The sequence below is a fragment of the Castor canadensis genome, chromosome 11 (genome assembly GCF_047511655.1).
Source record: "Castor canadensis chromosome 11, mCasCan1.hap1v2, whole genome shotgun sequence".
NCBI classification, from domain to species: Eukaryota; Metazoa; Chordata; class Mammalia; order Rodentia; family Castoridae; genus Castor; species Castor canadensis.
Genome location: NC_133396.1, coordinates 15565426 through 15592830, shown reverse-complemented (window position 1 = coordinate 15592830; position 27405 = coordinate 15565426). Strand labels below are relative to the sequence as shown.

Below are 27405 nucleotides of genomic sequence, written 5' to 3'. Positions count from 1 at the left end.
CGCCGTCGGCTCCAGGGCTTGGCGGAAGCGAAAGGAAAGAGAGGCCGCGGCGGCCGCGAGGAGGCGGCGGGGGGCGCGGGCGGAGGCGGCGCGGCCGGCCGCGGCTGCCGCTTTGTTGTGCGGCCCGGGCTGAGGAAAGAGAAGTGGGAGGAGGGGGGAGCTCGGCGTCCCGCTCCCTCCGCGGCTCATGGCGACGACGCTCGGCACATCCGGGACCCTCCGGCCGTGGCGGCCGCGGCGCCGGCTACTCGGGCCCCAGCCCCGGCTGCTCTGGTGACTCCGCCGCGCCTCGCTGTCGCCCCCGCCCCGCCCCGCCCGCCCTCCTGCCTGCCTGCCTGCCTGCCCGCTTGTCGGCGCCGGAGCCCCGCCGCCGCCACCTCCGCCACCTCCCCCGCCGCCGGGGACATGTCTAACCCCGGAGGCCGGAGGAACGGGCCGGTCAAGCTGCGCCTGACAGGTGAGGGGGGCGGGGAGGGCCGCGGGCGGGGGTGGGGAGGGGGCCTTGGCCTTGGGCAGAGCCTGGGTCGCGATCAATGGTGCCTTGGGGGGTCGGGGTTTGGGAAGGCCTAGTTCAGGGAGACTCACTGGAAAAGCACCGCTCGGGCTGGGGGATTGTTAAGAAAGCCTACGGTGGCTCGCGGGTCTTCGATGGAGGGAGGGGAGAGGAACCAGCTGGGGGGATTTCGGGGTCGGGAAGTCTGGACCGGGGAACCCGGGGCTGCTTGCTGCCCTGGTGGGATCGTGGAGGGGATTATTGGATCCCGGTGCTGACTGCGCCAGTAAACACTCCTTAAAGATGGAGTGCTTAACGGGAGCATGTGTGTGTGTGTGCGTGTGTTCCCGGGTTGTTAACCTGGACACCCACTCGTGCCCCCGGTGTAAAGCCTTTACTCTTGGCTGCCAGTCCCTCCGGGGCCGGTGCCACACACCTTATACACGCAAGTCTTGGGGAGGGACGGAACCTGAGGTTGATTTTTTTTTCCAGCGTGTCTGCCTGATCCCACGTCTCGGGCTCATTGTACACTCTTGTGTTTTGGAAGTGTTTGATTGTAGGGTAGCGTGTTTGGGGTTGTTCCTTGTAGGCCGCAGAACTAGTGGCTCACGTCTAATTCTAGACCGGCCTTAGAAACTTTCTTTGGGTACATTGCTGAGTATGTGCTCATAGAAACTTTCAAGCAAACTTCCTCCTCCCTCCCCCCATCTCCCCTTTCTCTTTCCTAAATGGAAAAGCATGTCCAGGGGAGTTGGCTAGATAGAAGGCTACTCTTGCAAAGGGTTTGTGATTCCAGGTGCATGAAATCTTTAACATTACAGGTACGCTTTGTTTACGGTTCCGTTTTTGGACTCGTCGTTCTCTTTTTAAGAGGAAATTGTTTCTTCGTTTGAAAAGTGCAACTGAAATCAGTGTCTTTATATTCGATTTGTCATTTACCATTAGTATGTTGTCCACGTTTATATTTGAATGTTTGGTGAGAAAGATGGTTTTCAATAGAGGATTTGTGTGTGTGTTTGTGTGTGCGCGCGCGCGCACGCGCCTGTGTGAGAATAAACTGTAATTATGTTTGCCCACACTAGACTTTGAGATTTATATGAACTAATTTTTTAGTCGAACACTTGGGCGTTACATCCTGGTTCACTGGCTGAACGTTAGATAAAAAGTTGCAATGAATTTAGTTTTGGAGAATTCAGCTTGAATGTATGTTGGCTGCAATTTAAAAAAAATATATTACTTTCATGACAGTTTTGCTTTCCCTAGGGAAAATTGCAAGGAATTATTAACTGAATGTTTCTTTTTTTGTGCATACATGGTTTGGGCCGTTCTCCCCTCTGCCCCCTGCCCTCTCCCCTGAGTGTTTCTTAATGGGAAACCGAGATTGGGGGATGCTTATCTTTCCTCTTTCCCTCTTTGTTTCCTTATTTTGGGGGAGTCAGTGGAAATTTTTACAAGGGATCTTTGTTACCTTAGTTGAGCTATTGCTGTTCTTATCTGGAGGCAGTCCTGTGTCAGTAAGGAAAGAACCTGTGATCATAAGTATACAAAAACTTTGCATCAGAAATAGGTTGTTGTCATTTATGTCTCTCTATGTTATATATATATATACAGAGAAATGATGCAGACAGTGGATTTTGATTTTCTATAGGTAAAATGAGCTTTGAGGTTTTTAGTGTGATTCGGTAGACCTTAGAGTATCTATCTGTGGTTTCCTTACTGCATGTGGTACATTGTAAAAATTCATGAGTAATTTTATTTTGTTAGGTGGAAAGTCTGCATTTATTTTGGGGGAAGAGGGAACATTGGACTAAATTTACAGAGTGGTTTTGTATATTTAGATTTTTCTGAAAAAGTTTAAAAATCCCATAGCCTTTTAATTATAAAAACAGTTTGAAGTATTCTTAATTTCTTAAAAACCATTGGGAATTTGCCTCTGAATAGTTTTCTCAAAGTTTGACAAATAATAAAAACATTTTCCTCCCTGTTTTGGTTACATACAGTGGAATCTCTTCTGTTTTGCCAGGGAGTTAACTTATATTTTTCATTTTTGTTCATCATTTACAAATTAGATGATATAGATTTTAACAAATAGGTCTCAAGAGCTGGATTCAATTAGCAGCTTTTAAGGACATAAACATTAAAGGGTTAGATGGAAAAGATTGTTTTGACTGACTGGATAAATGACAGGGCTGTGTTTGATGTGTGTCCAGGAATTGGTCTGGAGCTGGTGCCCAACTTCTCAGACCATCTTGAGAAGCCAAATAAAATATTTAACCTAGGCCTCATTTTGTTTTAAAAAAAATGTTGATTCTTCGTTAAGACCTTAAGAAATGTTTGGCATACCTTTAGACTAAGTGTTTAACAGTTTGTTTAGCTCTAGGTTCCCTAATAGAGGAAAACTCACTAAAAAGGCAGATTTCACAGTGAATTTTTATGTTTTACAACACACTTGGGCTATAAGATGTTTTAAAATTATTGTTCTTTGCTTTACATTAATACCATACTCATATTTTAAACTTACAGTGTGCCTTTGATTCCAAGGTACTTATATATGTACTGTAGTTACTCAGTTATATCCTTAATGTGGAATTACCCCTGTACTGAAAGTTGTTAGTTATTTTTGCATGAACGCACACACACACATCTTAAAGATTAGGCAATATTCAAGCCATGAGATCTCTGCCTGAAATAGATATTAGAATTTTTCCATTCCTAAAACCACAACCTGTTAGTATTTGCTGATGCTAAGAAGGTGGGGCTAATTTATTTCCAGATTTGAGATTCCTCAGGCCATTGCTAGTCAAAGTGTCTTATAGTCTATTAAGCTACTTCTTTGTTCTTTATGACATTAATACAGGCTGTATCAATTTGCTGTCAGTCAAGAGGTTATCAACTTCAACTAATATTTCTAGAGCAGATTGGTTATACAATGTGTAATTTGTATAGGATTATACTTATGTATATCTTATATCTGCTTTTCTTACAACAGTAAGAAATGACTTAGATGGAAAATATTCTTTATATTTGGTTATAGTGAAAAAAAGGGGTAGGATTTTATACCATTATTGCTTTTGAAAATCAAAAACTGCTGGAAAAAGAAGTTAGTATACCCTCTCATATTTTAAATTGTTAGGTATGGAGAAATAACAGATTATATCTCCAGAGCATTTATTTCAGACTTTTTGTAAATTCAGTGTTTCTAAATGCTGCTTTCATGTTATTAATTTATAAAATCCTTGCCAGTAGGGAGGTTAAACTGGTCTATAACTTAAGGAAAATTAATTTTAAAATCTCACTTTAAATATGCTGGTGTGTAATACTGTTTCACTACGTAATTTTATTGATTTAAGACTTTAAGAATTACAACTTAATTGCACCTTTCAGTTTTCCTAGTATGAATGTGTATGCACACCATAATGATGTATAATGTCTTTTAGGGGTATTGTTGATTTGAATGTCCCAATTCATTTTATTTTCTTGGTTTCTGAGGAGGAAACCAATATGGCTTAGCTCCTTCCTTTTCTCTTAAGTTCTCTCTTCTAGTGTAACCATCCTCAGACAGGCAGTAGAACATGCCTAGGTATTTCATGCAGTTCAGTTTTCTTAGTGAGTAAAGTCTATAATTTAACTGGGGCAACTACTTTTCTTCTTGTTGATTGAGCTATTTCTGTCACAACGTCTTAACATTTTATTAATTTAGCATATAACTCAATTTTCAAGGTAAATTGAATAGTCATAATTAAGGTACACAAGATTTTTGTTGTAGCTATTTTTGATGTCTTTTGAAGATATGTCTTACTGCTTTAAAATAGACCACACTTAACAAAATGTAATGTTATATTTGTGATTCATTAGAATTATGAATATAACTTATTGTGGTATTGTAATATGTAGTATGAGGATATAATCATAGAATGACTTAACTCTGGTTAACTGATTAGGTTGTTTGACTTTGAGCTGAGGGAGAAAACTCTTGCCCTCATTTTTGTTACTGTAACTTTATATTTAATGAATGTTAAGCCTTTGATTACTGTTGTAATCAGCAGCTACATGTTTCTGTATAACCGACAGGTATTAAGTGCCAGACACTGTGTTAAGTTCACATGTATTATCACTTTTAATTCTCGAAATAGCTTGACAAAGTAGGAGGCCAAATACAAGTCAGAACCTAAGTTACCCGTCTAGACATCCTGTTACAAACTTTATAGAAGTTGTGTGGAAAAATTAAATAAATACATAACATGCATTTGGAATGTACCCTTTGCAGTCCTTGCTCATCAGTTAAGGCTCACCTCAAGGATAACTCTTACGAGGCTCTTTCTCTAGACTCAAACCTACCTCACTGATAGGTACTTATTGCTTCTATGTTGCAGACTAAATGAAGGCAAGATCCTTGCGTAAGCATAGATTAGGAGCTTTTTGGCATTCTATTGACTTGAATGCTGGAGAGCCATAGGTAGTACCACATAGTCCTACATGTGTTTGTTATGGCTAATGCATTGGACTGAGTGGTAAGAGATGATGCTGTAGTCAGAGACCAGCCCACTAGGATCTTGGTATTATTTGGTAAGAAGTTTGTTTGTTTGTTTTTTTAAGGAGATGGGAGCCATTGAAATATTTGGAGCTTTGTTGTATTTGCTATTTAAAGACAGTCTGGGGGCAGTATAGAGTATGGACTGGAATAGGAACTGTGAAGACTCATTTTAGGCCAACTGGTTAAGAGGGTTTGACAGCAACCTTTTTCAGATTTCTTTTTGTTGGTGTTGTAACATTTATTTCCAGATTTTGTTATTACAAGTAGTTTTTATAAACATCTTTGTGGAGAGCAGAGTATGAGAAAGCCTATGAGAACTTGACATAAGCACAGCCATGTCTGCAGGCTGGGTTTGGCACAGCCCCCAGCTGCAGAAGGGAGTCAGATCTATGTTTTATCCAATGCTATAACTTTTTTTTTTAATTGTAGCTTTATAATTCTCATTGGGTCCAACATTTTTTCTTTCTTACTTGCTCTTTCACATAAACATTAAACTTAAATTTGAAAAGCAATTTTATTGACATTGTGATTAGAATCTCACTACTTTGGAAAAGAGGCAAATTATGTGTATTTAGTTTTCTTACCTAGATACATGGTATATTTTTACATTTATGCAAGATTTGGTCTATATTGGTTAGGAGTGGTTCCTCCCACCCCTTAGTACTAGAACTTGAACTCAGGGCCTTCACCTTGATCCACTCCACCAGCCCTGTTTTTGTGATGGGTTTTTAAGACAGGGTCTCATGAACTATTTGCCTGGGCTGGCTTCAAACCTCGATCCTCATGATCTCTGCCTCCTGAGTAGCTAGGATTCCAGGTTTAGCCACTGGCAGCCAGCTAGGAGAGCTTTATAATTTTTTTTTTTACTATATTTTAACTTAATTTCAGCTAATTTATATTTGTGGCACTTCATTGTATTTTCTTATTTTATTATTGCTTATATTTAGGAATGCAGTTATATGTATTTTTGCCTGATTAGAGAAATTTTGCTGAACACTTAGCTTATTAGTATTGTGCTTGATGCTAGTTTTCCTAGGTATCATTTTTTTGGTATTTTTGTACAATTGAATGTTAACATTTAAAATTTCTTTCTCCTAGATTTTTAACTTTAAGGTATAAACAGTAAAACAGAGTGAGGAATTTTATTTAAGAGTAGCTTCTGGAAGAATTTACTTTTTTAAAAACCATATTTGATATTATATTAAAGTATCAAAACATTTGTCAGGCTTGATGGTTTAGTTTGGTTTTGTACTAAAATTGGCAGCAGACATAAAGCTTAAAATTTTAAATAAATTTTGATGGTTCATTTTAGGTAGGGATTACTATATTGATGGTGGCACAATGAACATTTCTTTCTTCCCTAAAAGTTTCCTTATGCCCTTTCACAGCCAATCTCCTCCCATCCCCAGGCCTTGTCAACTACTAATTTGCCTCTGTTACCACAGTCCTGCTTTCTCTAGAATTTTGTATAAATGGGATTCTAGAGAAAGCAGGACTACGGTGACAGCAGGCAAATCTGTAGTCGTCTGGATCCTTATGCTTTCAAGATCCATCATGTTGTGTATCGTCAGTGCTTTAAAATTCTCAGGCTTATTCATTGTACAGTAACTCTATACACAGTGTGTACACCCACCTGCAAATGCCCACACATTTCTTGTTTCCAGTTTTTGTCCAAGGTGAATAAAGTGCTTGGGACCATTTGAGTACATGACTCTCTGTGAACATGTTTTTCTTTTTCTTGGGTAAATGAGTGACATTGTTGGTCATAACAGTATGTGTGTTTTAACTTTTTAAAAATCTGCTAAACTTTTTCAGAGTTGTACCATTTTGCATATCTACTAGCTGTGAATGAGAATTCTAGTTGTTTCTTGTCCTAGTCAATAATTTTGATTTTTGCCATTCTATAATTGGTCTGTACAGATATTCCAGTTTCATTTTTACTTCCTTAATATCATACAGTTTTAAGCATCTTTTCATTTGTCACCCGTATAATCCTTGGCAAGTATCTGTTCAAATGTTTTACGCATATTTTTAAAATTTGTTTACTTCTTTAACCTCCCCCCTTGCCCAATTTCCTTCCTTCTTTTCCTCCTCCCTGTTCTCCTCCACCACTTTTTTTTCTGGGGATCAAACCCAGGGCTTTGTTCATGCCAGGTAAATGTTCTGTCACTCAACTACATTTCTAGCCCTTGGTTTTTGAGATAGGGTCTTGCTATGTGGCCTTAAACTCCAGATCGTTCTGCCTCTGCTTTCCAAGTGCTGGGATTACAAGTATGCACCACTATGCCTGGTGTGGATTGATTTTTTTTTTTTTTTTTTTTGGCAGTATTGGAGCTTGAAGCACTCTACTGCTTCAGCTATACTTCCAGTCCTTTTTCCTCTGGGTATTTTGGAGATAAGGTCTTGCTTCTACCCAGGCCAGCCTGGACCAAGATTCTCCTATTTTATGCTTCCCACTGGAGCTGGGATGACAGGTGTGCACCACTGGGGCTCAACTTTTTTCTGTTGAGATGGGGGTGTCATGAACTGTACCCCCCGCCACACTCCCCAAGTCTTCCCTGCCCTCTTGGCCTGGAATTGTGATCCTCCTGATCTCGGCCTCCCCTTGTAACTTGGTATGGCAAGCATGCAGCACTGTGCACCAGCTATTGGTTGAGATGGGGTCTTGCCAACTTTTTTGCCTGGGCTGGCCCTGAACCACAGTACTCCCGGTCTTCTCTTTCCTAGTAGTTTGGATTACAGGCTTGAGTCACAGTGCTTGGAACTTACAAATATTGTCATTTTTTGACCAAAGATTCTTTCTTTTTAGGTAACTGTTAGATGAATTTTATTATTTTGTCAGTATTGGGGTTTGAACTCAGGACGTTGCATTTGTTAGACAAACACTCAACCACTTGAGCCACACCTTCAGCCTTAAAGATTGTGTTTTAAATAAGTTCTTCGAAGCCAGTTATACCTTGTATTTTATAGGAACCAGTACATTAATAATGATTAATACATTGATTTAAATGATGTTACATCTTTTAAGATAGGCAAACTTTTTTTTTTTTTCTTTTTTCTTTTTTCGTGAGACTGGGACTTGAACTCAGGGATTCAGGTTTATAAATCTGGTGCAGCCTGAGACAAGCATACATTTCTTATATGCTTTGGAGTACCACTGTTTCATAGAGTGTTCATTAGTGAGTAAAATATGAGGGCTGGGGGTGTGGGTCAAGTGGTAGAGCATTTGCCTAGCATGCACTACCAAAAAGAAAAAAAAATTAAGGTACTTAGTTAAAATTATTTAAAAGTAACGGAGCAAACACTTAAACAATTAACTGTTCCTTTTCCTCCCAAATTTTTGGGAAGAATTAGAACTTTGGAGAATCGTTCAGATGGCTTAGGATCTGGGGGTGGAGACTGCTGCTGACTGAGTGTTAAGTTTCCTGTAGCATTCTATAACTTTCAAAAATAGCCTGCAGTTTCTCCTATTGCCAGTAGAAGGCGCTATTTCTACACAGCTAGATAGATGTCAAGTGTGAGTAAAGTCATTAAAACTGAAACCCAAAGTAAAAATGAGTGTACTCATTTCCAGTCCTTCTTTAAAATTTTTTTTTTTTGGCGGTATTGGGGTTTTAACTCAGGGCCTCATTCTTGCTAGGCAGGCGTTTTACCACTCAAGTCACTTTGCCAGCCCTTTTTTGGTTGGGTATTTTTTGAGATAGGGCCTTGTGAATTATTTGCTTGGGGTTAATTTTGAATTGTGTTCCTCCTGATCTCTGCTTCCTGAGTAACTAGGATTAAAGGTGTGAGGCACCGGCACCCGGCCTTCATTTCCAGTCCTTGTTGGAATTGAAGGATTAGACTGTGAAAGGTGATTCCAGCTTCTAATGAAAATATGTATTTTAGTTTAATCCCTCTGATATAAACTCTTTAAATGCTGCATATTGTAGGCGCAGAGACAAAAGTTCTTGCATTGTATTGGAATTGCAAGCAGTAGTTAATTAGTTCTACTTTATTTTCCTTTGATTTTATGGGATCAAACTTTAAATATAACTTTCTGCTTCCAGTGATATTGCTGCTGATTGATTGTATTGGGAATTTTGTAAAGAAAGAAAGAAGGAAAAAAAAGTCTTTTTTTTTGGTACTGGGGATTGAACCCAGGGCCTTGTGTTTGGTAGGCAAGCGCTGTACCCCAGCACCACCCCCAGTTTTTTTTTTTAGCTGAAGAAAAGTAGTATGCATTCTATACATTCAGCATACCATCTCTGACACAGTATTTGATATATAGTATTAACAGATAATTTGTGAATTAAAGAATGAAATTGAAAAAAGATTTTCGTGATCTTCATTATCATCAGGACCTTATTTGAAATAAATATTAGGATCTTTCTGTGATGTCATTATTGAATTAACTGACATTTATATCAGTAATTTTGACATCATTAAGCTATAAAGATAGAAGGATGAAGCATTCTTTTGCTAATATTTGACTTGATCCATAGAACTCTTTTACCATGCTCTGCAAATTTTGCTTCCTAAGAAAGTAAAGATCTAGCTAATACTCACTGGACATAAATCAGTTTGTAGAATATCACAATATATACAAATTTTTTTTTTTTTTTTTGCATTACTGGGGTTTGAATTCAGGGCCTCATACTTGCTAGGTAGGTGTTCTACCATTTGAGCCACTCCACCAGCCTTTTTTTTTTGTGTGTTGGCTTCCTTCTTTCCTTTCCTCTCCTCCCTCCCTCTTTTTCTTCCTTCCTTCCTTATTATTGTACTGGGAGTACATTGAGACTTTTATAAAAGTTCTTACAGTATATTATAGTTGAATTCACCTCTTCCATCCTTCGTGTTGGGTATTTCGTTATAGGATCTCGAAAACTATTTGCCTGGACTGACTTCAAACTGTGGTCTTCCTGATCTCTGCCTCCTGAGTAACTAAGATTATAGGTGTGAGCCACTGGCACCGGGCTATAGTAGTTGGGGAAGATAGTTTAACATTTATTTCTATGGTTTTAAAGTATTCTCATTTAATTACTCTTCAAATCTTGTCTTTATAGGTATTCTGAATGAGTAAAAGTGAAATTTTTATCTGATAAAAAAATTTTAAATCTTAAGAGAATAGTAATAGGTTTTTTTTTTTTTGTGGTGCTGGGGTTTGAACTCAGGGCCTCAGATTTGCTAGGCAGGTGTTCTACTACTCCCTAGTAATAGATTTTTGAAAGAACAATTTATGTAACTTTTCAAGTGTTTTAAGAATGAAGATAAATGTATCAAAAATTCTTTGTAATAAAATTTGAATCCTTGTATATTTTTCTGTTTCCTAGTTTTAGATTTTTCTTTTTTTCTTTTAGCTTAGGCAGTAAAACCAATCTTTTTGTTACTTTGAAATGGGGTTAAGATATTTCGAGTTTCCTCTGATTTCCAATTTAGTGAACTCTTAAGTCTGTTTTCTCTAGTTAGGACTTGGAAGGCTGAGAGGTAGTGCACTTGCCTAGCATGCTCAAGGTCCTGGGTTCAATTTCTTAGCACCATGAAAAGAAAAAAAAAGATGAGACTTGGGCTAGGATGAAATATGTTCATATTTACATATTCATTCAGTAAACATTTGCTGAGAGTCTTAACATCTGCCTAACACTGAAGTGTGTAGGCTCTGTGATTTTAAGAAGAGGTTTGGACACTGATCTTATTTTCAGGGAACTTACAGTATAGCTAGACAAACACTAGAGGACTCGATGGATGGAATAATTAAATAGTACTAGAGTTAGTGGAACATGCACTGAGAAATTGTTTAGAAGGCAATGGCTCCAATGATGGGATAACATCTTTTCAAAAGTCAAATAGTTTCCATTCTTTAATTTTCAATAAAATTGAAGGACTGAATTAAGTTCTTGTTAGTTGATCATTAAAAATAATTCTTGACTGGAGGTGTGACTTAAGCAATAGAGTGCTTTGCAAGTATGAAGCCCTGAGTTTCAGACCTCAGTCCCACCAAAAAATTTTTTTTCATAAAAAATAGGGGAGTCAAATAAGTGCCATTGTTTTCCAGAAAGTTTTAAAAAATTACACATATTTGTGGTTTTTTTTTTTTTTCTTTTTTTGAGACAGGTGCTCACTGTGTAGCCCCTGCTGGCCTCCAACTCAAGATCTTCCTACCTTTGCCTTCTGAGTTGCTGGGGTTCTAGCAGCGCACACTGTATCTGGCTTCAGATTTTTTTTGTGTGAATTTGGGGGCACATATAACTGAAAGAATTAAAGTAATTTACTAGCATTACTATAAAAAATTTTCATTCCCATTCATGCTTTTTTGTGCATTTTATTATATTATTGTTGTACTGGGTGTACATTGTGACATTTGCAAAAGTTCTTACAGTATGTCATAGTTGAATCACCCCTCCATCATTCTCCTTTATCCCCTCTTTCCCCTATTCCTGGAATACCTATTCATTTATTTTTGTAAATAAGTTTTCATAGCATTTGTTTTTATAAAAATTGGAATAAAAGTTACGCCATATGCTAACTCAACCTAGCACTAAGTAGTATTCACTCTTAGAGACATAAGCTAATTGAGGATAAGAAAACCCCATCCATCTGATTAAGAGATGCATTTCCTGTTCTTTCTTTCTTCTTCCTTCCTTCCCCTTTTGAATAATTGGTTCCAATCAGGATCCAGAAGAGGGCTACGCATTGTATTTGGTTGTTATGTCTCTAAGTTTCTTTTTTGTGTGTGTATGCCAAACTTAATTTACTTTTTTATTTGTTTTGAAATATAAATTGAACATTTTATGATATGAGTCTAATTTTCTCAGTCAGTATTGTTTATTGAATTCCAAAACATTTCCTCCTCCAATTAGTCATATTCCATTAAAGAGACAACAAAACATGAGGCTGCCGACTGGTATTTAACAATGGACCTTGACTAATAACCAAAATATTATCTGTTGTTATTGAGTATTTTGAATATCAAGGACCATTTTAAGTGATTTGCATATTTACCTCATTGTAGCCTGAAAATAACAGTATAGGTCAGATGCTAGTATTAACTCCATTTTACTGATGAGGAAATTTGAGCACAAAAAAAAAAGTTCCTTGCCAAAGACTACATAGCAAGTAAGCAATACAGTTCTTCTCTGAATCAAGAAAATTTAAATTGAGAGTGAACAGTTTAGCATTGTAGGTTTAAATGACAAATTTGTTGTCTGCATTTATAAACCCCTGCAAGGTCACAAAATTTATTACTTATACTTTCTTGTTGTATACTGTTTTGACTGCCATAATTTTCTCTTTTTTTTCGTATTTTTAATAGATTTTATTTTTTTCAGAAAAGTTGAGGTTCATAGGAAAATTAAATGTTATAGATATTACCTATATAACCCTTTCCCTCCCACATGCATAGCCTCCCCTATTATCACCATCTCCCATCAGAATTGTTCATTTGCTGGAATCTATGAACATACATTGATGTATCATTATAATTCAGAATCCATAGTTTATATTAGGGGTCACGCTTTAGGGTGTATGTTCTATGGGTATAGGAAAATGTAGATATGTTGATACATTGTATTTTTAAAATAGTCCTCATATGAATGTGAATTTAGCATTTGTAACTTTAAAATACTGTTTTTACTGTACCTTTAGTCACCTTTTGATGACTACTCAGGGTCTCCTGAATAGCCATACCATTGGCAGCTTCAGCCTCCAAGGTTGCCAATCTGGGTCACCTAGAATTAACACAATGGAAAAGGTAGGTTGAGCAGACTGCATTAGGAACCACAATTTAAGACAAGATGTCTTAAATTGGAAGGAAAGAGGTAGAGCCTGCCATAGAATCCACCATTAAATCTGTCAAAGTTGATTCAGTGTGAATTAGGGCAGAAGGGTTAATGTCTGCTTTGTGTGTGGAGGCTATGTTTGTGTACCTCAGTATTGTCTGTACTTCTCTGAAACTATGACTGCCATAATTTTTGCCAGGAAAAAAGAACAGTTGAACAGTATAGAAATCTACACATCTACATGCACAAACACCTATTTTCAGAGATACATTTCATTAATGAGATACAAAACAGAAAAAGAATATTTGTTCATCATGGTCAAAAGTGTGAAAACTAGAAGTTTGGTTGAGAGTTCAGACTTACTTGAAAAGAGTAGATTGGAAAAAAATTGGTTTCAATTCTTCTTCTGCCTGAATCTGAGTCTTTTGCAAAAATAACTGTCATTCCTTCCAAGAAGAGGATTCTGCTTCTCTTTTTTTAAGATGAAGTGACTACTTTATTTTCCATTTTTATTAGGATATATTAATTGTCTGGGGGAGATTCATTGTGACAATTTCTAATAGCCTTACATTGTATGTTGGTTAGATCGCCTCCACCTCACCAAGTTTCATTGTTCTATTTCGTATATGTATATGAAGCCCATCAACCATATCCTCTCACCTTTGTCTCCTCCTTTTATCCTTCCCCCTCACAAGCACCCTTCTATACACACTGTACCTATTTTACAGTCCTTTTTTTCATTATTAATTCCAATGTCATTGTTGAAAGGGGTTTTTCAGTGTATCCCTGCTGTAAGTATACTTTGGTCAGTTCAACTCCTTCATTACTCTCCCTTACCCCTTCCCTTCCACTCCCCATTATTTAACAGCTTTCAATACATATCCTTATATCCTCTCCCTGTGCAGATATAATGTATTTCAATACTGTTGACTATCATTCTTTTTCTTTCCCTCCTCCCCCAACTTCCATAGTGTAGTTCCACTATTACGAACACGTTCTACATATGAATTTGTATATGATCATGTTTGTTTTTTGTGTATGTGTTTATTTTTTGGATCTATCTTCCACATATGAGAGAAAACATATGGCCTTTGTCTTTCTGAACTTGGCTTACTTCACTTAACATGATGTCCTCCAATTGCATCCATACCTTCAAACCATGCGGTTTCATTCTTCCTTATGGCGTGTGTGTGTGTGTGTGTGTGTGTGTGTGTGTGTGTGTATCACATTTTCTTAATCCATTCATCAGTTGTAGGGCATCTGGGCTGTTTCCATAGCTTGGCTATTGTCAATAGTGTCGCAATAAACATTGATGTGAAAGTGTCTCCATTGTATCCTGACCTGTCTCTTTTTTGAACTTGGCAGTGCCTCCTTCTTTCTTTGAATTTTCTTTATCTTTTACTTCAAATTCACCACAGATACCAGGTCTATAAATACCTATAGCATCTAAAATCTTTTTATTATTCGGCTGTAGTCTTCCCATCATTCCTTTATACTCTACCATTCTGAACTACTTGTCTTTTCTTAAACTTCATGTTCCCCTGTATCTTCAGTTTTTTGACAGTGCTGTTTTCTTAGACTCTGTTACTCTCCTTTCCCACCTCGTCTTCTTGCCTAACTGCCTCAGCTTTTAAGACATAGCTTAAGCATTATTTCTATAAACTCCTCCCAGACTTTCCTAGGTTAAATTGGTGTCCCTCTCTGTCATGCAGAGTCCTGGTAAGAAAGAATGTAAGAAGGGACTGCTTGCAGTGGTATGGGGAGGGTAAAGGGAATCCAGCAAGGACTAGCACAGCACCTTGAGTCTAGCAGGGCTAGGAAGTTGGGTCAGCAAGGACAAAGGGAGAGAGTAGCTAAGGGAACTCAGGGAGAGCCTGCTATTACTTCTCATTTACTGAGCCCAATTTGAAGCCACAGGGTCAGGAACCTAGCTTATGTAGTCCGTAAAGGCAGCTTCTAGGACATTGGGAAAAGGGTGGAGAAGAATGGATCTGGAGTAACAAATTGAAAAGATCGAGCATACCCTTATCTTTCTATTACTCTTTAGCATATGCCTCACTGCATTATTATATTGACCTAAAAGTCAATTAATTGGTTATGTTGATGTTTTCACTGTAGCACTGTGACTTTTTTGTAGCTGTAAAATATCTCTTACTCATATTTGCATTGTCGTTGTTAATTAAGTGAATAAAAGTTTTAAAAAGGAATGCATAAGAAACATTAATTGATCAGGGCACGGTAGTATGTCTTCAATCCCAGCACCAGCACTTGGAATGCTGAGGCAGGAGTGAGTTTGAGGCTAGCCTGAACTACATAGGTAGAGCCTGCCTCAAAAATAAATAAATAAATAAATAAATAAATAAATGAAAATGAAAATGAAAAAGCAAGCCAGGTACTATGGCTCATACCTCTAATTTCAGCTGCTCAGGAGGTGGGGATTGGGAGGAATGCAGTTTAGGGCCAGTCCAGACAAAACATTAGCAAAACCCCATCTCAACAAATATTTGTGTGTGATGGTACCCATCTGTCACCCCAGCTATGTGAGAAGCCTAAATAAGGAGGATCAAGGTCCAGGCCCACCTGGGTAAAAACTTCAGTACCCTCCTTGAAAAATAACTAAAGCAAAAAGGGCTGGGTGTGTGGCTCAAGTGGTAGAGCCACTGCACATCAAGCATAAGGCCTTTAGTTCAAACCCCAGTACCACGAGTTACTCAGGAGGCTGAGGCTGGAGAATCTTGAGTTCAAATCTAGCCTGGGCAATATGGTGAGACAGTCTCAAGAGATCCAATTTAATAATTTTTGCTTTGGCAATTTTGATGCTTCTGCAATAAATGGCTCACTCATTTTGTTTCAAAAGAGGCCAGGGATTAACTTAGGCCATTATAGATAATTATTATATTTAGAAAGATTGTAATGCAAGGCTCTGAATTAGCTGTGCAGTGGCCTGGTAAATGTATTTATCCCCTCTTTTTGCTATAGGAGAATCATGGAGAAAAAAGATAAAAGAAAAAAAACTGTAGAGGTTATCAGGCCAATTATGTTGACTTTAGGAAGAATGTGCCTTACTTTCTATGAGTTGCTTCATAGCTTTTTCAGATATTTTAAAAATATAAATGCTAGACTCTATTTGGAAAGCCTACCTTTACTGCTAGCCAAACAATTTCTTCTCCTCAGTTACTTGAAAAAAAAAATCATATATTTACTGTATAAAGGCTTTTAGTATTGCTGCATAAAAAATAACTTCAAAACTTGGCCACACTCCCCAAAACTCCCATAATTTTATTATCTCATGGTTTTTGTGGGTCAGGAATTTGGGAAGAGATTAGTTTGGGCAATTTTGGCTCAGGCTTTGTCATGTATTTATTCAGGTGGTGGCTGGAGCCAGATAGCTGGGGGGCTGGCGGGCATTTTTCTCTCCTTAGGTTGTATCTGAGCCTCCTTGTGGTCTTGCGCCGACTACATTACACAGCTAGGCAACTTTCAGGCAGTTTTATACTGCCAAAGGCCTGGCTCAGGGCACCAGTAGGAATTATCCAGGGAGCAAAGTAAAAGCCTCATTTCCTCTTTGACTTAACCTGGGAAGTCCTTGCTATGTTCTTTTGGTTATAAGCAAATTAGTTAACAAGTCCTTTTTAGATTCAAGAGGAGGGAATATAGACACCATCTCTTGATGAAAGAAATCTCAAAAGAATTTGCAGATATTTTAACAGTTGTTATAGTGGTGGCAGCTGTAGCTGTTGCTGCCAATTTTTTGGAGGGTAGTATGGGATTTGAACTCAGGGCTTCACTCTTGCTAGGCAGGCATTCTACCACTTGAGCCAGTCTGCCAGTTCTTTTTTGTGTTGGGTATTTTCAAGATAGGATATTGAGAATTATTTCCCTGGGCTGGCTTTGAACTGTGATCCTCCTGATCTCTGCCTCCTGAGTGGCTAGGATTATAGGTGTGTGCCACTGGCACAGGCTGCTTCTTGTTTTTTGAGCGGGATTGTGTATGTTCTTTGAAATATTAATTTAATTGATACTATTTCCCTACTTTCATAATTTAGTTTGCATTCTACATTTTGAAGTTTCTAGGAATTTTATTATAGGTGACCCAACAAATGGCATAAAAATTTTCAATAGCCTCTAGATCGTTTGTTCTTTTTTTTTTTTTAATTCGTGTATTCATATGTGCATACATTGTTTGGGCCATTTCTCCCCCTTTCTAAACCCCTGCCCAGTAGTTTGTTCTTAAAGTGTAAAAATCCAAAGTTACTTTTAGTAAAGGATTAAAAAGATACACAATGAAAAGAGAAACAGATTGGCAAAAAGGCATTATCTGAATAAAATAATCTGTGTAAATATGTGAATTTAATTTTTAATTTCTCTAGGATTTTTATATTGAAGGTATGTTATTCAGAGTTAAGAATCAAAGAATGTTAGTGTTCCTCTATAAAGTCTGTATTGCTTTTTCTTTAACCCTTCTACAAATCATTCTCCACAGAGCAGCTTTATAGTTTATAAAATAAAAAAAGTTAGATTTAAAAAAAATTTTCCTGCTTTAACCCTCCAGTGGCTTTCTTTTTTTGTCCTCCAGCGACTTTCCATTATTCTTTGAAGAAAATAGATTCTATTTGCCCAACACCCTATATTATCTGATCCTTTTTTGACTGTTTTTTTCATTTTGCTCTTTGTGCTGTAGTCACATTGATTTTCTTGTAACTTCTTGAAAGGACCGGTTTCCTTCCCATCTAAGAGCCTTATATTCTTTCTATTTTAGGAAGTTTCCTTCTTTTGTTGCTTCTTATTTTTCTATCATTTTGTCATCTCAGAGTTGTAACTGCTCTGTCTAAAGTAGCCTCTACTCATTCTCTTCATCATAATATCCTCTTAACTTCAGAGGCCTTACTATGGTTTATTTACATATTTATTTCTTTACATGCTTATTGCCTTTTTTAAAAATAAATTTTAAAATTTAGAACTGTTTTAGATTTACAGAAAAATTGTGATGGTACTACATTGAGTTCCTATATTTCTCACCCTCAGTTTCCCTATTGTTAATTAAGTTTTCTTTAGTATGATAGATACATTTGTCACAACAAATGGACCAATATTGGCACAGTATTATTTAACTGAAATCCCTAGTGCTACCTATTATTTTTTATCCCAACTAGATTGGAGTTCCTGCAGGGTAGTGTGTGCGTTTCTTATTCACCTACTTTATGAACACTAATAAGATACTTAGAAAGTATTTCTTGAGTGACAACTAGAAAGAGGTCTCAGAGTTTATACTCTAATTTCTTCCTCCTTTTTAGGTGAGAAAATTGCTTAGGGAGGTCATGTGTATTTTCCTTATGTTCCATGTTAAGTTCCCTGGTTAGTTCATGGTAGAGATGGTACTGGAAATCACATCTTGTGATAACTTGTTTGCTGTATGCAGAGGTGAGTTTATCATTGAAAGCAATGAAGCTTAATTTTCAGGACCAAATCTGAGGGCCTGTGAAGGACCCTAGCAATGTATTCACATGGTCATTTAAAAAACTGTTTTATCTAGTGTTTAGTTCATGTGTAGAAAAAGTGCAAAGGTCCTCATTGTGGTACTGGGGTTTGAACTTGGTCTTGCGCTTGCTAGGCAAGCACTCTGCCACTTGAGCCATGCCACCATCCCATGTAGCTTAATTAAGACTTTTAATAAACTGAACTTATCTATGTAACCAGCACACAAAGAGACAGAACATTGTCAGTATGTGGTCACATAATTTTGAAGAGTTTGCAAATGTGAGTTATTTTAACCACAATCAGCACAATCTTTTTTATCCCTACTTCTCCTCTGTTATGCTTCTTATGTTGGGTGACAGTGTAATGACTGTGAGCATTTTTGGGATCTGATTATGGGGATTATAATTTTTGGGATCTGATTATTGACTTGGAGATGCCTTTAGTTGGGTTTTGTTTTTTTGGTTCAGAGTCTCTGTTTGTAATCAGGGTGTTGCTAGTCATTCCAGTTTAGGCATAGTTTCTAGGAATTCTACCTGTTGTGCTAATCCACTTGGTATTGTGACATAAACATTCAGGGCTAGAGGTGATACAGTGCTATGAATGTGTCCTGTGACATTTGGCAACCATATGAGTATGCGATAAGTACAGGAAAAACAAGGTTTGATACCAAAAGCCAGTCTGTGGAGAATTATTCCAAATCTTAGTGCTTCATATGAAAAAGACTTTGTTAAGAATTTTCCTAACTTTGACTACAGTCCCAAAAGTTTATGTAAAATTATAGGTAATGGCCCTTTGCTAGGAGAAACTTCTAAGCCATCACCATCAACAACAACAAAATGTATTGAATTATGCTAGAGGAAGGGCTGAGTTACTTTTCTGTTATCTCTGAAGAAAGTGTCTATAAAACTCATGAGAAAGTGTGGTAATAGCATTAAGATTGACATGTAGCTCCGTGGAATAGAATGAGAGTCCAGAAAGAAACTCATACGTCCGTGGTCAACTAATTTTTGACAAGGGTGCCTAGATTCAATGGGGAAAGATTAGTCTTTTCAACAAATGGTGTTAGAACAACTGGACATTGCCGTGCAAAAGAAAGAAGTTGGATCTCTATCTCACACCACTTAACAAATTAACTCAAAATGGAACAGTTAAAATCATAAAACTTCTATGTGGAAACATAAGATCTTGGATAGGCAATGAGTTCTAAAGTATGATACCTAACACACAAGCAACCTGTGTTACTTTTTTTTTTTTTTTTTTGCAATGCTGGGTTTTGAACTCAGGGCCTACACTATAGGGTCTTGTGAACCCGGGCTGGCTTTGAACCACGATCCTTCTGATCTCTGCTTCCTGAGTAGCTAGGATTCTGTGTTACTTTTGTGTTGTTGTGACAAAATACCTAACATAAACAACTTAAGGATTTATTTTTTTGCTCATGGTTTCAGGGATTTCAGTCCATTTCGCTGTATTGATTGTGGGCTCCTTGTGAGGCAGAACATCATGGTAGGACTGGTGGAGTGGCTTAGACGTAAGAGCACCTGCCTAGAACATCATGGTGGCAGGAATATGCAGCAGAGGTTGCTCACTTCATGGCAGACAGGAAGCGAAGAGAGGAAGGGCATCCAGGACCAGGTATAATTGTCGAAGACCTGCTCCCAGTGATGTACTTTAACCCGACCTCCTAAAGTTCCCACCTCCTAAAGTTTCTATCACCTTCCGAATAGCAGTATCAACTAGGGACCAAGTGTTCAATACATAGGCCTATGAGAATGTTTCATATTTAAACTATAATACAACTAAAGAAAGAAATAGGTATTTGGATTTTTTTCAAAATTAAAAACCTTTGTGCCCCCAAAGGACACTATCAAAGTAAAAAAGCAGCTTATACAATTGGAGAAAATATTTGCAAATCACATATCTAATAAGTGTTTGGTACACAGAATATTTAAAGAATCTTGCAGCTCAACAACAAACAACCCAATTTAAAACAACCCAATTTTTTAAAAAATGTGCAAAAGACTTGAATGGACATTTCTCCAAAGGAGATATGTCAGTGGTCAATAAACATGTGAAAATATGCCCAGTAACATGCTATAACAGAAATGCAAATCAAAAATCACAGCAAGAAACCACTTCATACCTTTTAGAAAGTCTATTATAAAAACTGGGAAAATAAATATCCTCAAGGATGTGAATAAATTGGAACCTTCACACATTGTTGATGGGAATGTAAAATGGTTCAGCTACTGTGGTAAACACTTTGGCAGTTTCCTAAAAAGTGAAACCTAGAATTACTTAGGACTCAGCAATTCCACTGATAGGTGTTTATGTAAGAGAATTGAAGATATATGTTCATACAAAAACTTATACATAGCAGCATTAATCTTAATAGACAAAGTAGTTGGCTATTCCATTTGGGGGGAAAACAACCGAAATGTACATTGACTAATAGATAGATAAACACAATGTAGTGTATCTATACAGTGTGATATTATTCAGCTATAACCGGAAATAAAGTACTGCTGTTTCCTTGTGAGAAAGTGGAATATAAAGTATCTGCAAAGGAAGATCCCAAGTCCTTTGGACATCAGGTCAGTTCATATCACAGGTCTCTAGAAAGAACTCGGAATTGGAGGTAGCAGGTATCTCTGCAGGTGCAAGCAGGAAATGGTTTCACAGAACCTGTGAAAGGTACTGCACACACCTCATCCAGGTCAGGCAGGTGACCAACCCTTCTTCTTCCTCCAACCCTTGCAAAATGTTCAAGATTTATCTTGTGGAGAAAGTTAACCCAACTGGCCTCAGACTCAGATAACCTGGGCACTGTGGGAGGGAAATGCCCATCTATAAATGAGAGAACTGGTTGCATCCTAAATGGTAAAATTCCTGGTCCCCTTTTCACTGCCCAGCTCCCGGAACACTAGAAGCTGATTCTGTCTTTTATCTTTTATGAACAAATCTCTTTTCTGCAAAAAAATTGGATAGCCCCAGAGGAAACACTTGAATTTAGGAGTCTCTAGATGGAAATAGCCAGGTCACCTTGCCAGAAGCTCTATAATGAAAGCCATCAGTTGCCCTGTTAGGGATGAAGAAGGGCCTTTCCACCGGGGCATAAGACTTTTCACTTTCACATTAAGAATTAGAAACCAGGGCTGTATTGTGGCTCCAGCCTTCGAGCACCTGTCTAGCCAGTGCAAGGTCCTGAGGTCAAATTCCAGTCTTCCCCTGTTCCCCTAAAAAAATGAGAAACCAACTTCTCAACCACACCAGAAGTGAGAGGATGGTAGAACAAAATTCTGAAGGATGATTTCTAGCCTTGAACCCAATGATATGCTCAAATGTGATGACAGAATAAAGGCATTTTGGACCTTGCCAGATCTCATATATTATTCCCATTCATCTTCTCTTGCTACTGTAGGGACAGGCCTACCAAAATGAGGGAGCACACTATGAAAGGGGAGTGCAAAGAGGAGAGGAACCTTATGTACAAAAGGAAAGGCAAAGGGATAATAACCTAAAGAGCAAACCCAGCCAGCTAGAAGATTGGAATTCTATGCAAAGTCTTAGGTTTTTTTTTTTTGTTTTTTTTTTTTAACCCTCCTTTGGGAGAGGGTCTGTGTTGAGATTCTTGTTTACAGGGGACCAAAAGCCAAACTTGTGAAGATGCATTTGTCAGCAGTGAACATTATTAATTTTGTTTTTTGTTTGACAGGTAACAGAGAGTATGTTTTAAAATTTTTCAATTTGATTTGTTTTATTGCAGTGTTGGAGATCGAACCCAGGGCCTTGTGTTTGCTAGGCAAGCACTTTCTCACTGAGCTATACCCTCAGCCCTAAAAAATTTTAAAGTGTCTCTCTCTGTTTCCTTCCCTTTCCCCACTGTCTTCCTCCTCTACTCTCTGTTTCACATACCTTATATTGTTTTTGGAATTGTTGAAGAATGAGTGGCAGGGACAACTTTTGGGTTGTTTTATCTATGGGAATGAATTATTTTTTCTAAAATATAAATCTTTTCTGTCCCAGTTAGTAGTATCTTTATTGATTTTTTTTCCTTTTTCTTTTATTATTCATATGTGCATACAAGGCTTGGTTCATTTTATTGATTGTTTTAGGGTCTTGCAATCTTGCAGTTTGTTCTTGAATGCATTTTCGCATTGAAGCCTTAATAATTAATGTAGATTGGCTATACATTACAAACTCTAGAGCTTTTAGCTAATTTTGGAGATAAAATTTAGGACTACTATACCTTTTTGTGACATGTCCCATGAGTAACTAACTGTGCTTAAGGCTCTATTTTGTTTTTCTTAGTAGGCTGAAACCTACTTAGGGGCAGGAATTTATTTTATGTGATTTGTATCAAGCATACAAGTGGACAAAACTGTTAAGTAATGAAACTTAAGTTTGAATCCATTGGGCTGTATAGTTGTCTCTTAGCATTTGTGGGAAATTGGTTCTAAGACCACTCACAGATAACAAAATTCATGGATGTTCAGGTACCTTCATAAAATGGCATAGTATTTATATATAACACACATTTGTTCATATATTGTAAGTGATCTATATTTATAATACCTAATACAATGTAAATGCTATACAAACAGTTGTTATACTTTGTTGTTTAGGGAATAATGACAAGAAACAAAATGTATATTCAGTACAGATGTATTTTTTTCTGAACAATTTCGATTCCTTGTTTGAGTCCATTGATGCAGTACTTGTGAAGATGAAAGGTCAACTGTATTTTGAAGGTTGTAATATTTGCAATTTTTATAATGTCACTAAAAAAACCTGACTATAAATACCAGAGGCGTGGCTGAAGTGGTTGCTCCACAAGTGTGAGGCCTTGAGTTCAAAGCCTAGTACCACCAAAAACCAAAACAACAATGAAAATCCTGATGGCAAAATAATACACATACATTTTAGAGATTTTGGAAATTATCATAAAGTACTAGAAAAATCATTATCCAGAGATTGTATTTTGGAATGTATTGGTTTTCTTTTTTTAATAGTCTATGGCTCAGAAATATGCTTTAATAGGGGAGTTGCTTTTTCTAAGTTAAAAAATAGATTAATATTGATCTTCAATCAAGGAATTTTTTTTTTTTTGCCTTTTTTCTCTATTTAAAAGTTTTTAAGTGGACTGCAGGCATGGCTCAGTAATAAGATGCTTGCTTGTGCCTAGCAAGCACAATGCCCTGAGTTCAACTCCACTAATACTGCCAAAAACAAAAACCAAAACCAAGTTTTTAACTTCGTTATATACCACTAGAGGGGAAAGATCAGAGTTGCCCTGGGATAGGATTATTTGGCTTGAAATGTGAACTACAAGACTTGGAACTTGTTCTGTTAATGTGATTGATTCGAAATGACTTGAAACAAGTTGTTATCTATGTCTTTTATGTCTTTCACACATGATTTTAAAATAAAAAAAATTGAATAAGCTGAATATATATGCATGGCTAATGTAGCTTGTTCAAAAGACAATAGAGTGAAAAGATTCATTTCTGTTACTCTACTTTCTTTCTTAATGTAGAATATAATCAGTTACCAATTTCTTCCCCTGCATTGTAGATTGCTAGCTGCTGAAATAGAGGATACGGAGTTTTGCTTGCCTATCCATTCCTTCTTCTGGTAACTTTCATTCTGTTTTTCCTTTTGGGAACCTCTGCTATCTTCCCCTTAGCCCAAGACATGCTAATGATCTAAGATCACTCCCTAGATTCAAACTGTTCTAATCTCCAGGTAGAGAGAGAAGCGTGAGCAAATTACCCAAGACAAAAAGTACAAAGTTATGTGTGGGGAAGGGAAGAAAAGGAACACCTGAGATCAGTGACTTAAATGATAGGCTAAGTAGTCTGGATTTTATCCGTAGGTAGGTAGGCAGAAGTTAATAGAACTATTTCAAGCAAGGGAGGATCCTTGGATTTGTAATTGATCCACCATTCCTCCCAGCCTAATTCATTGTCAAGTCCTTGTTCTCCTTTGAAACTTCTCTTTACCTATCCCTTACTCATTCCACTATCATAATCCAGTCTTTTGACACTGGACTAGATTGTTGCTGTAACTAATAAACACATGATTTCACTGCTTGGAGTCCTTTCTCTTGTAGCCCATTCTGGATGTCACTACCAGATTTTACCTAAAGCATCACTTTGATCATGTCTTCTCCCTGCTTGGAAAGTTATAATAGCTCCCTATTGTTGACAGGATCAGATCCAGGCTGTCATTCAAGCTATTCCAAAAACTAACTCCCGCTTGCCTCTTGAGCTTTACCGTTTTTCCTTTATTTAATGTAGGTTTTAACAACTTTGGAATGTTTTTCACCATCTCATACATCCTGCTTTTTCTATTTTTTAATTTTGTTTCTGTTTCTTCTGGGATGTCCATTTTTTCCACTTTCACCTCTAGTGGTTAAACCTCATTCCTATTCTTAGAGTTTAGTTAAAGTTTTATCTCCCTTGTTCAGCTTCTTCAAGTAATTTAGAAATTAATTTGAGCTCTTTCCTGTGAAATTTCTAAAGAAGTCTTTGTACTTAAGGTACTTGTTACATAATGCTTTCTTTCTGCTTAACTGTCTTGCTAGATGATGTAACATACAGTGTTTATTTTCCAAACAAAGTGCCTTCATATCTTTGTGTACTTGATAACTATTCTATTAATTGAGCTTTTCTATTTTGAACTACCTTTTGTGATGGCTATAAATGTTTTGGTAATTCAATTTAGCACTAATTCATTTGTAACTGTTTTTAGTCATAGTTTCCTAACTAGACTATAAAATTCTTAAGAGCAGGAAAAATATCACATACATAGTTCCAGAATCTTTCCACAATGTATACATAATGTTTTTCATTTTTAAAATGCTGCTGAGAGGGTTGGAGGTATGGATTAAGTGGTAGAGTGCCTGCTTAGCAAGTACAAGGTCCTGAGTTCAAATACTAGTACTGCTGAAAGAAAATGGTGCTGAGATGCTCTAGCATTAAATATTTGGACTTGGAACTTTCTTAATACTGTGCAAAAAAAGTTACAATCTGTTTTTGATTCCTAAAAACATTTATATTTATATACTAAAGAAATAAGCATAATTATAGAATTTGAGCTTCAGATTATGAAGAAACGGAGGCTCAAGTAGTCTTTTTTTTGGTGCAGACATATAATATGATGCCTTCTTTTTCTTTTTGCTTTTTCTTGCCTTTTTTTTCAGATGTGGTCTTGCTATGCCAAGCTCCTGGGCTCAAGTGATTTACCTGCCTCAGCCTCCTGAGTAGCTGTGCTATAGGCTTGTACCACTGTGCCTAGCTTAATGTTTAATATGTTTTATATGGAGAGTATAAAACTCTGCACAACCTTTTTTTTGTTTTGTTTTGGCTAGTTGACTATGTTCTTAAATTATTAATATATAAAGTTTAACATTGAGAGTTGTTTGATGTTTTAAGCATATTATATTGAAGCCTTAGAATTGTAGGAATCAAAATATTACTGGTACCCATAGTGCCTCTAATTAAAGTTGGGAGATCATTCATGGCAGGTGAACAATAAGCTACTCATATCAGAGGAATCTGGAATTTAAGCTTTCATTAAAGTGAATATGACACATTTAATGGTTGTTCTTGTATTGCTTAGTAAATATATGCTAAGGCATTTATATATATAACCATATTTATGATTTTTACCCAGCTAATAGAGACATTTTACTTGTGATAGAATGATACTGGAGTAGATACAGAGATATGGAGAGATTAGTGAAGTTTCTTTTTCTGTTTCTGTTTTTGTATTTTACAAAAACTTTGAAGTTGTTTCTGCTGTTTTTAAAGGACCCTGATCAGCTCTTAATACCTGGGAGTATTCTCCCAGAGTAATTTGTCACTAGCAATTCTACCTTTTATTCTAATAAAAATAACTATATATCTAATATTACATAAATATCACATATCTCCTATATTGTGTCCCTTCTCCCTCCTTTCCTTTCTTCCTTCTTTGTATATGCTAAGCAAGGGTTCTGCCACTGAGTTCCACCCCTTATGTAACTATTAAGAAAATCTTTACCTAAACCATTTTAGTAAGTCTTCAAAGCAGTACTGGGAACTAGGTGAGTACAAATATTACCATATCATCAGAAATGCTGATCTCATAGAGAGGTTATATAATTTGTTCAAGGGCTCACAGCTAGTTAAGTGTTGGGGGAGCTGGAATTTGAGTCCAGATTATGTTTTACTTCTGTCTCTAAGCTGTGTGTTAGACTGTCTTCCTAAATTGTTTAGGTCTTTTTTCTTTTTTTCTTTCTGGTAGGAATAGGGTTTGAATTCAGGGCTTCACACTTGCAAAGCAGGCACTTTACAGCTTGAGCCACACCTCCAGTCCGTTTTGCTCTGGTTATTTTTGAGATGGGGTCTTGTGAACTATTTGCCAGGGCTGTTCTTGATCTTCAATCCTCCTGATCTCAGTCTCCCAAGTAGCTAGGATTACAGGTGTGAGCCACTGTATCATGTTTAGGTCTCATGATACAGAGTTCTCTGGAGGTCTTTGAACAGTTTTTTTTCCCTCTCAGCAGTTACTTTTTGTCTCATTTTTCATTTCAACTTAAAAAAAAGTAGATGAAATGTTTGTAACTTCCTTTAGGACCAGGTTATAGGTCAAACAAGCTGAGTGTTTTGAATTAAGAGAATTTTTTCCCCTTGGCCCTGTCTCTTTCTCACAGCTGCCTGAGTGTTAGTTAAGGCAATTGGAGAGATTGATTTGGTTTAGTCGGCACACATTCCCTGGGAAGGTTGCTGTTAGAAGTGTGTTGGAGCATGGTCAGATATTAACCATGTGGTATGGATTACACAGGACACTTTGGCCAGTCTAGCTTCAGACATCTGAGCTAATGGAGAAATTTCTGATTAATGTGCCAACAGATGACACTTGTGGAGATTCAAAGCCTTTTTCCCCCTTCTTAAAAGAAAGAGGCTTAGAATAACACGTGAGTGATGGGTGGTAAATAAACGATGTGAGGCAGTGTATGATAGTAAAGTGCTAATCCTCTCTAATCTTTAATTTCCTTCTGTAGAGTGGGAGCAATGTTATCCAGATAATTTTATGAGTTAATCCATACAGCAAGTGCGTGAGAATGTTAATTATGCAGATACCTCTGATGTCCAATAAAG

At 37.3% G+C, this 27405-nt stretch overlaps 1 protein-coding gene across 2 annotated transcripts in view; it reads left to right on the top strand.

Moving 5' to 3' along the window:
• Positions 1-27405, top strand: part of Smurf2 (SMAD specific E3 ubiquitin protein ligase 2) — a 102663-nt gene continuing 75258 nt past the window's right edge. The window contains exon 1 of one of the 2 annotated variants that reach the window (XM_074045452.1): positions 1-457. In XM_074045452.1, coding sequence (XP_073901553.1) covers positions 406-457 — 52 coding nt within the window. In that variant the 5' untranslated portion in view covers positions 1-405. The remainder of the gene's footprint in view (positions 458-27405) is intronic. The other variant, XM_074045451.1, reaches the window with a different exon arrangement.